The sequence below is a fragment of the Helianthus annuus genome, chromosome 11, assembly GCF_002127325.2.
Source record: "Helianthus annuus cultivar XRQ/B chromosome 11, HanXRQr2.0-SUNRISE, whole genome shotgun sequence".
Lineage (NCBI taxonomy): Eukaryota > Viridiplantae > Streptophyta > Magnoliopsida > Asterales > Asteraceae > Helianthus > Helianthus annuus.
Genome location: NC_035443.2, coordinates 178,924,754 through 178,940,738, shown reverse-complemented (window position 1 = coordinate 178,940,738; position 15,985 = coordinate 178,924,754). Strand labels below are relative to the sequence as shown.

Here is a 15,985-nt window from a genome sequence, read left to right as displayed (position 1 = left end):
GCACTCAACAACTGTGCCTTGAAGAGAGGGTCGATCATGCACATGTTTATTTTAGAATTTTACAATTCTAGAACTCTAAAAATGTGTTTAAAGTTTTTATATTTTTTTGGACGGCAAAACATATAGATATTATAATTAAAACATTCACTCTAGCAAGGAGCTAATGCCGTTAATAACAATATTAATTAAACCATAAATTTTACATTCACTTTTTTGCTTAAATGGTTAAGAAGAAGAAGAAGTAAGTGTCCTACTTCATTTAAACCATAAATTTTACATTTTGTATATACATGTCTTTTTTTTTTCTTTTTTTTTTTTTTTTTTTTGTAAAAGTTCAGTTAAGAAGTACATTTCTATTATCAATGGGGTGGTGGTCCATTAGCAAATGCAAAACCTTTAAACACCTTGAAAGATGTAGGTTTTGGGTTCAAGTCTCACAAACAACAAGAATAAAAGAAATTTGTAGTTCAAAAAAAAAAGTGCCTTTCTATTTGACGAATATAGCAATCGTCAATGTGCATATACGATGTCATATCCTTTTGTGAATATACATATCGAAATGTCTTTTTTTTGCAAAAGATTTTATGGATTCTTTTTACAATCACTCAATAATTAATTTTTAAATTGTTCATATAGAAACCTTATTATTATTATTATTTGTATTTGTCTATATCTATCTATTGTTGAAAGTTTTGGGTGTGAATAAAAGTCTCAATTGGTAAAACTCTTTGTCCCACATTGGTGTGGGAACAAAAGGAAGGGTTTTTATAAGGTAATACTTTGACCAAACCTTTGAATCTGTATGATATGTTTTATCACAAGTCCTACCCTTGCGCGCGCAGGGGGTGCAAAAATTGAGTTTCGGAACTGGAATTTGGTTGAACTCGTGCGCGCCCGCACGTCATGCGTCATGCGGACACGAATGCCAACTCCGCAAAACCTGGGCCCGCGTGAAGCACACCATCGACACGAATGCCAACTCCGCAAAACCTGGGCCCGCGTGAAGCACACCATCAAACAGCTTCTCCTCCCTTTTTCAGGCAAGTGCATTGTTGCTGCTTCAAACCGGCATACCCTCTGTTTAAGGGAACACAAGCCCGGTTCACTGTTTTTTTTTTTTCTGTACGAGGCTACTAACGTCTACAACATGAAAACAATAGTTTTTTCTTTTGGAGATTTCATAGAAAGAGGGTTTTAATATTAAGTTTTTTTTAACGTCAAATTTCTTTTATTTCTGTCGTCTGTATGACTTGAACCCAAGACCTCCCTCTCCCATGATGTTTAAAGATTTTGCCTTTACCAATAGACCATCACCCAGGCGATTTTAATATTAAGTGGAACATATGGTGGTAGCTTTTATATTTGATTATATCTATCTACAACATGAAAACTAATAGATTTTTTTGGAGATTTCATAGAAAGAGGGTATTAATATTAATAAGTGGAATATATGGTATTGGTGGTAGCTTGGTAGGGAATAGGGGTGGGGTTAGTCACGTGCCATGACCCTTATATATACAAGCATGGTTTAGACAAGAGGTTGTATCAAAAGCAAGGAATGGTCAAGCCATAAAAAAAAGGACTCAAAATACACTCTCACACACACATCTCTCTCTCTCTCTATCTTTGTGATTTGACACAAATCCATTGGAGTTGTACTATCTCCCTGTACCACATCTATTATTACATCAAGTCCCATATTCCTTTTGGGCTTAGTGTCTCTTAACTCTGTTTCTTCTTCTTCTCCACAACACATAACAATATTTTTGCACATATTTGGTATCACCAAAAAAGGGTTGTTTAAAAACAAGTTGCAAAGCTAAAAAATGGAAGTTAATGGTGATATGATGGTGTCAAGGTTCAAGAGGATTTGTGTTTTTTGTGGGAGTAGTCAAGGCAAGAAAAGCAGCTACCAAGATGCTGCAATTGAGCTTGGAAAAGAATTGGTATTTTATTTATTTATTTATTCATTTTTTCTTTCTTTTTCAAGATTTTTTTAGTATGGGGTTTCAACTTTCATTTCTTGCAAAGTTCATGCCTTTTTGCAATGTTTGTAATGGGTTTGTGTTCAACTGTTGACTTTAACTTGGTTCAGTCAAAACCAACAGAATTTCTTCATTTTTTTTATTTTTCTTTCTTTTTCAAGATTTTTTTTTTCATATGGGGTTTCAGTTCTTGCAAAGTTCATGTCTTTTTGCAATATTTGAAATGGGTTTGTGTTCAACTGTTGACTTTAGTTCACTTCAGTCAAAACCAACAGAATTTTATCATTTTTTTTTATTTTTCTTTCTTTTTCAAGATTTTTTTTTTTTCATATGGGGTTTCAATTCTTGCAAAGTTCATGCCTTTTTGCAATGTTTGAAATGGGTTTGTGTTCAACTGTTGACTTTAGTTCACTTCAGTCAAAACCAACAGAATTTATTCATTTTTTTTTTATTTTTCTTTCTTTTTCAAGATTTTTTTTTTTCATATGGGGGTTCAATTCTTGCAAAGTTCATGTCTTTTTGCAATATTTGAAATGGGTTTGTGTTCAACCGTTGACTTTAATTCACCTCAGTCAAAATCAAGAGAATCTGTGTTTATGTTATTGTTCAAGACTTCAAGATTTTGAATCTTGCATGTACATATATTAATAACTTACTAAAAAAAAAAAAAACAGAGTAATCACTAATCAACCATTTAAGCCATATTTCCAAAAGGGTATCTAAAAACTAGATCAAAACCGAGTCTTTGACTGAGTTGACTCATGACTCAGTAATCTTGTAACTTGCAGGTTTCAAGAAACATTGATTTGGTGTATGGAGGAGGAAGCATTGGGTTAATGGGATTGGTTTCACAAGCAGTTCATGATGGTGGTCGCCATGTTATAGGGTGAGATTATTCATTAAAAAAATGGGATTTTTAATGTTTAAATATATATTTATATTATCCATAACAATGATTTAAGATGTTCTCTTTGATTAAAACTAATGTTTTTGTCATGTTTTTGTCTCTCTATTACAGGGTCATTCCCAAGACACTCATGCCTCGAGAGGTATGTCTGCCATTTTTACATAAAAAGTTTTTAAACTTTTCTTTACATAAATAACCAAACAATTAGAATATAAATATATATATTATATATGTGTGTGACTGTGTGTACATGTAAAAAGTAGAAAACTTGTTGTATATATGGCTTATATAGTAAGTTTCTTGGCTTTAAAATATTATATTTTCCAAGATTTAATCATCTTTTTATAGTAGTAAAAATTATGAAAATAGGTGGTAAACATGAAGTTTCTTTTTCATGATAGTTATACAAAAAAACACACATAAATTCACATATCTACTTTATTTTCACGCAGTGGCGAAGCTTGAGATTTCCGACGGGGGGTCGAAAACGTATATACAAAAATTTCTATAAAACCAGGGGGCCAAAAACGTATATACCTAAAAATTTCTATACGAAAACTACGTACTCTCCACTAACGAGCGAAAAGTTCGGGGGTCAGCCGCCCCCTCCCACCCCACAAAGCTACGCCCTTATGACGTATTGTTAGCTTCGCTTTGGAAAGTACAATCTTTATTAACTTATTTTTATAAATTATAATTTTCATGTATTTACTTTAATTTCTTAAAAGTAAGTTAGTTTTATACATAAATAAAATAATTTCAGAAGTGGATTACGACATAACTTATTGCCAGTTTACCTGCCAGTATACGACTATATTGTAATTGGTTGATCAAGTGCTAATGTATATATGGTCCAAAAAAAATAGACAATTTTAAAGATATTTTAATTTTCCAATCAATGTGATTGATAATGTATTATGGGTTAGAAAAAAAAATGTGTTTTTGAAGTTTGTTCTTTCTTGGTCCTTGTAACTTGTAGCCTTATCCAGATAACATGTGTTCAGTGGTTGGTCTGGTATATACTATTTTTGTTTATAAAATGGTTGATTTTGAATCTTTCCTTTTCTGCATCAGAAAATGCCAAATACAAACAAATGCATGAGTTTAATGCATGTTGTACAATTCATAATAGCAATTTTTGGACTTGTATGTATTATTATTATTACTGTATTATGAACTGCAAACTCTGAATACTGCAAAAGTTTACTGAAAGTCCACTATGATAATTTGTCCAAAATTATATTTTTATTTTTTTTTAATTTTTTTTTTTTTTTTTTTTTTTGCAGTTAACTGGTGAAACAGTAGGAGAAGTGAAAGCAGTGGCTGGTATGCACCAAAGGAAAGCAGAAATGGCTAAGCATTCTGATGCTTTTATTGCTTTACCAGGTTTTTAATCACTTCACATTCTTTCACAAAAATTTTATGTACAAATTCATCATCATCACATTTGTATATTTGTTGTAAATATCTTTGTCAAAATATAAAAAGAAGTATTTTATTAGTAGTTTTTACCATGGTCGTAAAAATCCCGCCTGGGCTCAGATTAGCCGCTGATTAATCACTAATCGGTGGTTCACCGAGTAATGATCGATTAATCGCTAGTCGGTCAATGGTGGTCCTATTCCGGCCAAATTTCAACCAGACCTTATAAATTCCCTCCAATTACTTAAAAATGGATCAACGAGGGGTTAAAACATGTCTACTTAAAAAATTAAATATAAAAATGTGTGCGTATTATATGTATGAAACTTAAAATTACATATAAAAATCTCAATCCGACTAATCCCTGTTAATCTCGATTAATCGCTAGTTGGTATCTCACCGACCGACTAGCGCCTACTGATTCTTACAACACTGACTTTTTACACACATTTTGTCTTCTATAGTAATGAAATTCACTTTATGTGATCAAAAATGTCTTGAAATACAATCCGACTCTTTATTAAAAAAAATAAAAAAAATACATGAAAAATAAGTAAGAAGTTGGTAACTTGATACATTTTAACACATTTGTAATAATGACTAGAGAACTAAAGACTCGATGTCGAGACGGTCATTTTCAGAGTAAAATGTAAAACATAGAAAATAACTAGTCGTTTTTAACTGACTTTAAGCTGTTAATTTTAGCAACCATTTTTTTAGCAATTTTTTACCACTTTTTATATATTATACTTTTGTCATGGTGGATAAAGTAGGATAAAAGTGTAAAAGTTTCTTTATATTTTATACAGTTTTCCATTCTTTTTTACACTGTAGTAAAAGAGGAAACAGATATGTGGCATGCAAAGTGGTCTGACTAGAGTTATCATCAAGAAAAGTAATTAAGATTTAAAACACACAATAAAGGTTGTACCTTTTTACCTTATTTAGTCTTTCTCTACAAAGGGTACAACTCTGAATGCATAAAGTACTAACTTGGTTTAAAAAAGCGCGCCTTAAGTGTGCTTAAGCGCAAAACGACTTTAGGCGCAAAGAGTTGCGCCTTGTGTGACATAAGGCGAGCTTTGTACAAAAAGCGCACGAAAAGCGAGCTTTTTTCGAAAAAAAATCCCACTGAGGCGCGCGCTTTTTGTACGGAAAGTGTTTTTCTGCTTTAAAGTGTTATACATGTAGCTAAAATGGTTGTACATTAAGTGATTTATACATTAAATCATATATAAACTTTATTTATCACTATATTTCGGGTAAGGGATGCTAAAAGCCTATAGGATATATATAACAAATATATAAGCACCTTGCGCCTCACGTACGAAAAGCCCGCCGCTTTTGCGATTTGCGCTTCGCGCTTTGATTTTAGACCTTGTCGCTTTTGTGCGCTTCACGCTTTTTTAAACCAAGAGTACTAACCAAAGAAGCAACATTTGTTTTTTTTTTTAAAAACTTTTTAATTAATTACCAGTGAGTGATGACCAAATTTTGTTACTTTTAGTGCTGTGAAAGCTACTTGTACCAGAAGCTTTATGAGCAAAGAAAGTTTTGAACTTTTTAACAACCCACATCCCAAGATTCATGATTAAAAGATGATCATTTTTAAGTTTTAAAACCATAGTGTCTTGACCAATCTATCAACATCTTAAACTCAAAAATCAAGAAATATATTTTAATGACTTAAGACCTTACTTCTTTGAATAGTAGCATAGAGATCCCAAGTTTAAAAAGACCTTTGGGATTGCTTGTATTTATTAGGGCTGGTAAATCGTGTCTTATCGTGTTTAACTGGTCTCTGACGACGCGACAAACACAAGCATTAAATATAAATAAAACTCACTTAACTACTTCATATCTCATGTTTACAACGCAGCTGTATGTTTTATGTACTAAGAAAAAAAAATGAAAGAAACGATGGATCCTAGCCTCCTAATTCTATTTATTTTAAAAAGAGTTGATTACTGTTTTTGTCCTGTGGTTTGTCAAAAATCACTATTTCAGTCCATTAGTTTAAAAATTGTGATTTCAGTCCCTGTGGTTTCACTTTCGTAACAATTTTAATCCATTATTCTGTTAAGTATACGGACTAAAATTGTTACGAGGTGGACTGAAATGGTTACGAAAGTGAAACCACAGGGACTGAAATCGCAATTTTTAAACTAATGGACTGAAATAGTGATTTTTGACAAACCAAAGGGACGAAAACAAAAATTAAATCTTTTAAAAAAAGTAAAAAAAACACGTAATGTACTTTTCAGTAAACAGTTGACGCCTATACTTTTTCAATAAAGTTGACTAATGTAATTTGATTGCAGGTGGGTATGGCACTCTTGAGGAGCTTCTTGAAGTGATAACATGGGCTCAACTCGGCATTCATGATAAGCCGGTAGAAATTACTAAAATACCCTTTTTTCAAATTTCAAAATAATTCAAATTCTTAGAAAGAAATTGAGGTGTTCAAGAATCTTGCAGGTTGGTTTACTAAACGTTGATGGATACTACAACTCATTGCTGTCGTTTATCGACAAAGCAGTTGAAGAAGGCTTCATTAGCCCAAGTGCGCGCCACATCATCATCTCCGCTCCAACAGCTAAGGTTTTGGTCAGGAAACTAGAGGTAAGACACACCCTTTGACTTTTTAAGTCAAACATGTTGTAAAATTACAACATGTATAGAAAATTATTTTAAAAAAGAGTAAAATGCCATTTTTGTCCTTGAGCTTTGGCGAGTTTTGCGACTTTCGTCCAAATGATTGTTTTTCCGCATCTGAATCCAAAAGATTTAAAATCTTGTCATTTTCATCCGATTCGTTAACTCCGTCCATTTTTCTAAGTTAAGTTTTTTGTTAACTTAAAGGACATAACTCGGTCTTTTTACATAAAGTGAAAAAGACCGAATTTCCCTTAAGTTAACATAAAAGGTGAAAATACCCTTGACTTAACGGAGAAAACGGATGGAGTTAACGAGCCGGATGAAAATGGCAAGATTTCAAACCTTTTGGATCCAGATGCGAAAAAACAAACCTTTGGACGAAAGTCGCAAAACTGGCCAAACCTCAGGAACGAAAATGGCACTTTACTCAAAAAAATTAGTAATTACAACAAGTTAGTCGGTTTGACTTCTTTTGACCCGAATGGCTTATATGATGAACATCACAGGAATATGTTCCATGCCATGAAGGAGTGAAGTTAAACTGGGAAATAGAACAACTGGAATTCACTGACTATGATATCACTAGATGTTGAAAGACAAAAAAAATGGGAGATTTTTGCTGCACAGAAAGTTTTTTATATTTTCTTGAATGAAAGATCTGTGGCAGATGCAAAAAGGTGCTAACTTTGAATTGGGCTTTTGTTCTAGTTAGATTTTGATATGAAGGGTATTAATCTTTTTTTTTTTTTTTTTAATTTTGTAAATTATTAATGATGGAAATGACATCCAAAAAACCTGTGGGAAACCTCTCTTTTGTAACCCCCTTCACTTGCAAGTCCTGTTTGTTTCACAGGTTGTAAAGATACTATATATATGCATATTAATGTCACTTGTTTAGTGGTTTTATTTCCAACTGTTATTAACTTAAATACTTGTATACCCATGTTGTACATTGCTCTTATTATTTTTTTAATTATTTTTAAAACCGCGGTTCATTTACATTTAGAAGGATGATTACAATAAAGTGGCAGGTAAACAGGCAACAAGTTGCGCCGCAACCCACTTTTTGAATAGCAAAACTGATCCTACTAAAATAAAGCTTTAGGTCTTACGGGCGAATAATTAATATGCACGACTCGCTAAACCCTGTTCAGAAATTCCACAGCCTTCAGGGCTAGGAAACGATAAATATCAAAAGCAACGTGTTGATTTTTAAAAAAGTTTTATTGTGGTTAGCAACTTTGCTTGATTCCGCCTTCAACGCAGCTTGGTCGCAACAATTCCATTGTTGCTAACAGTGGCGAAGCTTGAATTTTTCGGCCGGGGGGGGGCGAAAACGTATATACCCAAAAAATTTCTATAGAACCGGGGGGGGGGGGGGGGGCGAAAACGTATATACCCACAAATTTCTATACGAAAACTACATATATAACACTACTGAGCGAAAAATTTGGGGGGCGGTCGCCCCTCCCCGGCCCTCTTATCCTTCGCCCCTGGTTGCTAAGCCCAACACGAGAGGACACTCCTGTAAGATCCACACAAGTGTGTTTTCCCCTGTCTTGTCTGCTCAAACACAAGAATATTAGCTGACCGTAGAGTAGGGTTTTGACTTAGCACTTCAAGAAGAGATCCTTTTAGAAAGTGTTGTAGTAAGACATGCACAGTATGCATTGATTGTTTGTACTGTACAAATGAGGGATTGGAAAAGAAAGGCATGATGATTTTGATTTGAACCTATGATGTTGATCACATGGAGAGTGAGAAAAGTGGCAGTAGGTATGTTGGAAACATGTTTGAAGGATGATAGAATATGTTGGAGACAACCATTGATGTGACCAAAAGGGAGGGTCTAACCCACATTCTTATTGGTCCAACAATAAGTTTAATCATCTATCTCCAGCCGGGGTCTTACTGGAAGCAGCATCTCTATTCGAGTCGGGGGTCTCACTGGAAGCAGTCTCTCTATTCCTACAGGGTAGAGATAAGGTTGTCTACATCTTACCCTCCTCAAACCCTACCTTTACTTTGCTATTGGTGGGATTTACTGAGTATGATGATGACGACGATCTATCTCCCATGGACAAAAATCAGGGTGTGTCCTTGTTGAATTAATCTTCAAGTTTTTTTTTTTCAAAATAATTATTGTATTTTACATATTTTTTCAACATTATATGGTTATTATTATTGGAATACTAGGCCCAAGAATCAGTAAACACAAATCGTGGAATCCCTCCACGACTTTTTTTTATTATTATTATAAGACTGTGTAATATTTCCACGCCCAGAGACGTGAACCATCCGAGTCACGCTTAGGTGGCACCACTTTTGCAGGTTCTTGGGCGTGAATGGAGCGTGAAATGCTGCGCGGGAGGGGCGTGGAAGATTGGGTGTTAGCCTATTAACGCTTGAAAGGGCAAAGAGGGAAGGACGTGGCGGGTTTGGTCAATGTGGCTCCAACGTGGTGGTGGTCACACCCTGGGTTTGGTCGATGTGGCTCCAATAACCCGAGTACTGCGTTCAAAAAACTAATGATTATCAAACGGATCATAAAAAGTTATAATTATCAAATAATACAAGACTTATATTATCATTGTAAGAAGATTTTTAAGAGTTGGCTTCCATCATCTTTATAGACTTCAATTATTTCAATCTAACCACTAATTTACAACCATCCAAAAAAACCAAATGGCTTGAAAGTTGTCAATTATTATTATAAGATATAATTATCAAGGGAGTCAAAAGCAAGGTATAAAATACGAGTTTAGGTTTAGTTTAAACAGGTTTTGGTCAGTTCCAAGTCGACCCGCAAACACGTTAGCTAAACTGGTTATGTTGTGTCGACTTGGCGGGTTCATGTCACAACTTTAATTGATTAGGTATCTTATGACACAATATAAAAGATAAATAGAAATGAGCATCATGTTGATACCTTAAACATCACATTTTAATATACATGTGTAAATCTCTAATTCTAGAGTGTATTATACACAAACAAACAAACGGACAGTGTCCGCATCAACTAAAGGATATGTGTTTCTCGTTCAGGTTTGACCCGACAACACATAAACACGACCCATTTAACACCTCTACTTAAAAGGATTAGATACGAAAACATGGGCAAATCCCAGATCGAGCCCGTTAAGGCCCATCAAAACTAAAGTGGGTCTTATCTTTTTTTTGTTTATACTCATATATTCATCTCTAAATTTGAGATGGTCATGGCTCATGAGAAAATAGCCAGATAATTGTTCTAATATAAATAGCCTTGTTAAAAAACATTACAAAACTGTTTGTTTAAAAAGCAAAGAGTAAACTTCCATTTTGCTCCCTGTAGTTTGGTCGTTTTAACGGTTTTGCCATAATCCTTTAAAAATAGCCATTTACTCCCTGATCTATGAAACTTATCACGATTTCACTCTCTGCCCCAAACAGAATCCATTTTAAATGTTAAAAATTGTCAGGTTTCAGTCTAGGTATTTTGGTCTAATTATGGTCATAATTGTCTATCATGTGTTATGCACGTGACAATTTTTAACGTTTAAAATGGATTCCGTTTGGGGCAGGGAGTGAAATCGTGATGGGCTTCATAGATCAGGGAGTAAAATGGCTATTTTTAAAAGATTTGAGCAAAACCATTAAAACGACCAAACTACAGGGAGCAAAATAGAAGTTTACTCAAAAGCAAAAATGTAATCAAATTTTCTTACTTTTTCGCTTACATAAGAAATTCCAACTGATCTTGTTTTTCACCAATTTTCGAATCTCAAACTTGATGGTTTCACAGTCTCTCTCGAGCTCAAGAACGCGCTCCCTCATTTCACCCATACCCGCCCTCTCATTACCGTCACCGACTTGTTCCAGTGACCCGACCACCTCATCTTCATTTTCCGACACATAAAACCACCCAGCAATCGATGTTCTTATCCGTAGTTGTTCAAAGAAGATAACTTGAACAATCACACGCATAGGTAGCCTCTCGTTACGCGCTGCATGAGTGCTCGCTTCCTGTGACAGCTTTTGAACATTCATAAGTCTGCACATTTGCTCCCGCTCGAAGTCTGCAAGCCATGGATGTGCCTGTATCGTTGTCACAACGCGTATAAAACTATAATCCCAGCCAGGGCTGCAAACGAACCGAAAAAACACGAACCGAACAAACACGAACACGAACAAGACCTTGTCCGTGTTCGTTTGTTAAGGATATATGTGTTCACGAACTGTTCATGAACACTTACCGAACGAGATTTTATGTTCGCGTCCGTTCGTTAAAGAAATGAACGTGTTCGTGTTTGTTTGTGTTCGTTTGTTAATTTTAGGTAACGAACGTTCAATCGTTCATGAACACAAACTAATGTTTATGAACACATATGAAAACAAATCAGCACCGACAAGCGTTCATCAACATAATATACAATACACCGATACTTATTCAGTATTTTATTTATCGGAATTTTTAAGTATTTAAATAAGAAATAAAATATAAAAATTAAAACAGTAATGAACTATCAAACACAAGCGAACATATATGGTCGAACACGAACACGAACATAGATGAACGAACGTGGCCTCTGTTCATGTTCGTTCATTTAACTAAACGAACGAAATTTCTTGTTCGTGTTTGTTTAATATGTTTATTTATTAAACAAACGAACTTCCCACCAAACGGTTCATGAACTGTTCGCTGAACGTTCGGTTTGTTTGTAGCCCTAATTCCAGCAAGAATAACCAACAAGATACAAAACTAATGCAAGATCGATGAAGGGTATTTTAGGAAAACTTGTACCTTAAAATAAATATCTATTGCACGATAAATGCCGTCAGAAACTTGACGAGCATAGTCGGGAACAGCAGCAGCAAGAGACTGAAACTTTGGGAGCTTCAAATTAACATCGGCTGCCACGTCAGCAAGAAACATGTCAACCAGATTAGCGACAGATGTCATCGCCTCCAAAGACTGGGCCCCACTCCCTTCATCTAACCCGTCTTCGACAATGCACGGTGAACACACCGCACTAGGAGGTTGATGCATACACATGAAATATTCAATCATTCGTTGAAATAAATCAATGTCGTACAAAGTTTCCACCGTGTTAAACCCCTGGTTTGGTATCAAAACGTCCTCTAAAACCGCTGAATCCAACTGGGCCCCGACCCGTTTCTCGAGATTTTCTTGACACGACGGACTCACGTGTAGAATCATGCCGGTACGAAGAAGTCGTATGAGAAACGCGGTGTCGATGACGCCCTTTCGGTCGGGAAATAATTCCACGATATCTTCGAAAAGATTTCGTTGATCCGCTTCGGAAGGAGAAACGGTTTTGTAATAGCTACCATCGTTAAAACCCACTTCCCGGTTTAATAACGGTATGTATCGTTTTAAATAATCGACAAGAGACCCAGCTATGGTCTCGGGTTTCATTCCCCGTGACGCAACAGCCTGGATCACCCGTTTGTAAAGATGTAAACCGAGAAAGGACACGTCTTTATGCCACCAATCGTCATACGTTGTTACGGGTTTGTTTGTCGGTGAAATCCCATTCCAAACGGTGGAAGTTGGTACCTTTTCGCTGTTATTTACCGCAGCATTGAAACCCGTGCACGCTTTTTTCGCTAAAGACGTAATGCAACGTGAAACGAGGAATAACTGTTCCGCATCGTGAAGAACTTCTTCGCAGGATTCTAGAGCTTTCATGGTGTCCGCCCACGTGGCGAAAACGTCGATTAAGAAGTTTTCGGTTACCGTAATTAGGTTTTCGCCACCGAAATCGTCGGTCATTTCTAGCCAGTCTGCAGCGCATCGAAGGCTGATGACATTGTGGGCTGTAAGTTCCATTTTGATATCGTAACAAAATCGGGCTATAAGTTCGAATGTTTTCGATCCACCCGGTATCTCGTCAAGATGCACAATGCATACGTGCTCGTCTTCATTTGAGAAATCGCCAATAAGTCTTGTTAATAGCCCGCTTCTTGAGATTAAAGGAAACTGTAAGAAAAGAAATGGCAAACAAAAAACAACTCAGTTAAAGCTCATATGCATCATTTACAAAAAAAAAAAAAAAAAAAAAAAAAACACACACAATAAAAAAAGAGTGCACCATTTGATCTATTCTACCATAAACGATACCGAATTCAAACGATTACGCACCTTATGGAGGTGAAACGACGTTTCTCCGATCTCAATAGTGACATCACCCGGAAGTCCACTTGTACACTGCCTGAAACAAAACACATCATTGAATGCTAAATGTAAACACCTAAAATTGTGATCATCAAGTGACTGTACATGTTCGTGTTCGTTCGTTAAGGAAAAAAGGTGTTCACGAACAGTTCGTGAACACATGACGAACAGAAGTTTATGTCCGTGTTCGTTCGTTAAGGAAATTCAGTTGTTCGCAAACAGTTCGTGAACATTGTTCGCAAACACAAACGAACATTTAACATGAAAACTAAAAAAAAACATTGTTAACCGTAAACGTTAGACACAAGTAGTCAAGTACAGCCACCAAATGATACAATCAAGACACAAGTAGTCTACTCCAACCATTAAACGAACGTAAATGAACGAACGTAAACGAACATATTACCAAACGTCCACGAACGCAGTCGAACGAACGAGACCTTTGTTCCTGATCGTTCATTTACGAAACAAACAAACAAACATAAACGAACTTTCCGCCGAACGGCTGTACGCTGAACGTTCAGTTTGTTTACAACTTCATTTCAATTATCAAACTTTACAATAAACCCTAACAAGTGACCGGATTGTGATCATCACTAAATCTTTCCAAACATCATCTACACACAATTAGGTTTGGTTCAACAAAACTATGAGAATCATATCAAGTATAAAACTTTACAATAAACCCTAAATTTAATCAATCATATCCCAATCTTTACACATAATTGATTTGAAAAATGTGATTATTAAGTGCCTGTCAAACATCATGTATACACAATTAGGTTTTGGTCCAAGAAAACTATGAGGATCATATCAAGTAGGGCTGCAAACGAACCGAACGAACACGAACAAGACCTTGTTCGTGTTCGCTTGTTAAGAAATATATGTGTTTGCGAACCGTTCACGAACACTTATCGAACGAGATTTTATGTTCGTGTCCGTTTGTTAAGGAAATGAACTTGTTCGTGTTCGTTTGGGTTTGTTTGTTAATTTTAGGCAACGAACAAAAACGAACGTTGACGAACAAAAATGAGCACAGACTAATGTTTATGAACACAAATGGAAACAAACGAACACAAACAATCGTTTCATGATCGGAATATATGATACACTGACACTTATTAGATATTTATTTGTCGGAATTTTGAAGTATTTAAATAGATATAAAAACTAAAAACACTAATGAACTATCTAACACAAACGGACACGTTACAGATCGTTCACAAACATAAACGAACGAAAACAACCTTTGTTCATGTTGGTTCATTTAACTAAACGAACGAAATTTCTTGTTAGTGTTCGTTTGTTTAATAAACGAACGAACACAAACGAACTTCCCGCCGAACGGTTCACGAACTGTTCGCCGAGCGTTTCGTTCGTAGCCCTAATATCAAGTATCAAACTTTAGAATAAACCCTGAATTCAATCAATCATATCCCAAATTTTAAACATATTTGACTTGAAAATTGTGATTATCACTGACTCTTTCCAAACATCATGTATACACAATTAGGGTTTGGTTCAAGAAAACTATGAGGATCATATCAAGCATCAAACTTTACAATAAACCCTAACTTAAATCAATCATATCCCAATCTTTACACATATTTGACTTGAAAATTGTGATCATAACTGAATCTTTCCAAACATCATGTATACACAATTAGGGTTTGGTTCAAGAAAACTATGAGGATCATATCAAGTATCAAACTTTACAATAAACCCTAAATTAAATCAATCATATCCAAATTTTTACACATAATTGAATTGAGAAATGTGATTGATTACCAAGTGTGGCCATCAAGTTGGAAAGAAGCATGAGTCTTGGTGCCAAGCTGCATAGATGCCATTAGGAAGCAGTGGAGGATCCAAGAAACATGGTGAAATGATGTTGTTCATAGCGATGATTTGATCTGGGTGGTCCGAGTCTACTGGAGAGTCTCATGCATTCGGTTGCTGGGTTTACGCTTTCAAGATTTTTGTACATATGAATATATCCATTTTATGTAGATTTGTATGTCATTTTAATTTAATATTTTTTATTCGTTTTGAGAGTAGAAGAACTATGCATCTAGATTTTTGTTTTCTTATAATATCATTCTAATTTGTTTTGGTTAAATCATCAGCCATCATGCTCAAACATATGGTGTCAGTTTTGTCAGGTTGACGGGTTGAGTTGTTTAATCTGAATGTGACCCATGTCACATTTAAAAATGTGTAACTTGTACAAGACTCGTTTAACTTATTTATCTAAGCGTATTGAACGGTTTGACGGGTTAGTTGGTAGTAATTAAGTTGTAAATGAGTTGATCGGGTTGGTGGGTTGTACAATAGGAAAAGCTGGTTGATGAGTCAACATGTTTAATTAAAGGAATAAGAAGGCTAACCTGAAAACAATCAATTTGATTAAACAAGCCAACTCAACCTGAATACGATCTATTTATTAAATGTGTTAGATATGTTACCCCAAAACCCGATCACTTTCTTATGGTATTTCGGTTCGTGTCGGAAATTACCGCCCCTTTACACCCATCCTTTCTAGTCGTTCACCCATGCACTGCCATAAGAGGATCTGAGGATGTACATTGTATGTGTCGATGTCTTATTTGTATATGGTGGTCAAGTTTTTCCTTGTATAGAAGACCAACATGTCGACCCTCTTTATTTAAAGAGTTCAATCAAAAAGAGAAGACGAGAAGGATTTTATAGCTTAAAACTAAAAGCCCGTTGAGGAAAACGAGGCAAGTTCTTAGCCGTCTCTATCGTTGCCACTTATGAATTATGCCACACCTAGCCTCTACCATGTCGATCTATTCACACGCACTCACACGTAGA

At 35.4% G+C, this 15,985-nt stretch overlaps 2 protein-coding genes across 3 annotated transcripts; one reads left to right on the top strand and one right to left on the bottom strand.

Moving 5' to 3' along the window:
• Positions 1-1,493: 1,493 nt before the first annotated feature.
• On the top strand, positions 1,494-7,885 carry LOC110891256 (cytokinin riboside 5'-monophosphate phosphoribohydrolase LOG3). The gene is made up of 7 exons (XM_022138951.2): positions 1,494-1,946; positions 2,774-2,871; positions 3,004-3,034; positions 4,179-4,278; positions 6,636-6,706; positions 6,793-6,936; positions 7,479-7,885. Exons 1-7 carry the CDS (start codon positions 1,827-1,829, stop codon positions 7,563-7,565), a joined length of 651 nt encoding a protein of 216 aa, XP_021994643.1. The 5' UTR covers positions 1,494-1,826; the 3' UTR covers positions 7,566-7,885.
• Positions 7,886-9,195: 1,310 nt separating this feature from the next.
• On the bottom strand, positions 9,196-15,151 carry LOC110891255 (BTB/POZ domain-containing protein At5g03250). 2 transcript variants are annotated; one of them, XM_035980328.1, is made up of 5 exons: positions 14,939-15,151; positions 13,118-13,183; positions 11,756-12,955; positions 10,680-11,049; positions 9,196-9,483 (listed from the first exon to the last, which is right to left on the bottom strand). In XM_035980328.1, the coding sequence occupies exons 3-5, from the start codon at positions 12,803-12,805 to the stop codon at positions 9,371-9,373; spliced, it is 1,533 nt and encodes a 510-aa protein (XP_035836221.1). In that variant the 5' UTR covers positions 12,806-12,955; positions 13,118-13,183; positions 14,939-15,151; the 3' UTR covers positions 9,196-9,370. The 2 variants fall into 2 exon arrangements, with proteins under 2 accessions (XP_035836221.1, XP_021994642.1); XM_022138950.2 differs by having other exon boundaries at positions 9,210-9,483; positions 13,118-13,187.
• Positions 15,152-15,985: the final 834 nt, after the last annotated feature.

Bases quoted from the DNA above. Each gene is read 5' to 3' on its own strand.
- LOC110891256 (XM_022138951.2), top strand. From the start codon at position 1,827: ATGGAAGTTAATGGTGATATGATGGTGTCAAGGTTCAAGAGGATTTGT. The intron at 1,947-2,773 runs GTATTTTATTTA...TGTAACTTGCAG, and splicing joins TTGAGCTTGGAAAAGAATTG to GTTTCAAGAAACATTGATTT. The intron at 6,707-6,792 runs GTAGAAATTACT...AGAATCTTGCAG, and splicing joins TCGGCATTCATGATAAGCCG to GTTGGTTTACTAAACGTTGA.
- LOC110891255 (XM_022138950.2), bottom strand. From the start codon at position 15,000: ATGGCATCTATGCAGCTTGGCACCAAGACTCATGCTTCTTTCCAACTT. The intron at 13,188-14,938 runs GTAATCAATCAC...GTTTTGTTTCAG, and splicing joins CAACTTGATGGCCACACTTG to GCAGTGTACAAGTGGACTTC. The intron at 12,956-13,117 runs GTGCGTAATCGT...CTTTTCTTACAG, and splicing joins CGTCGTTTCACCTCCATAAG to TTTCCTTTAATCTCAAGAAG.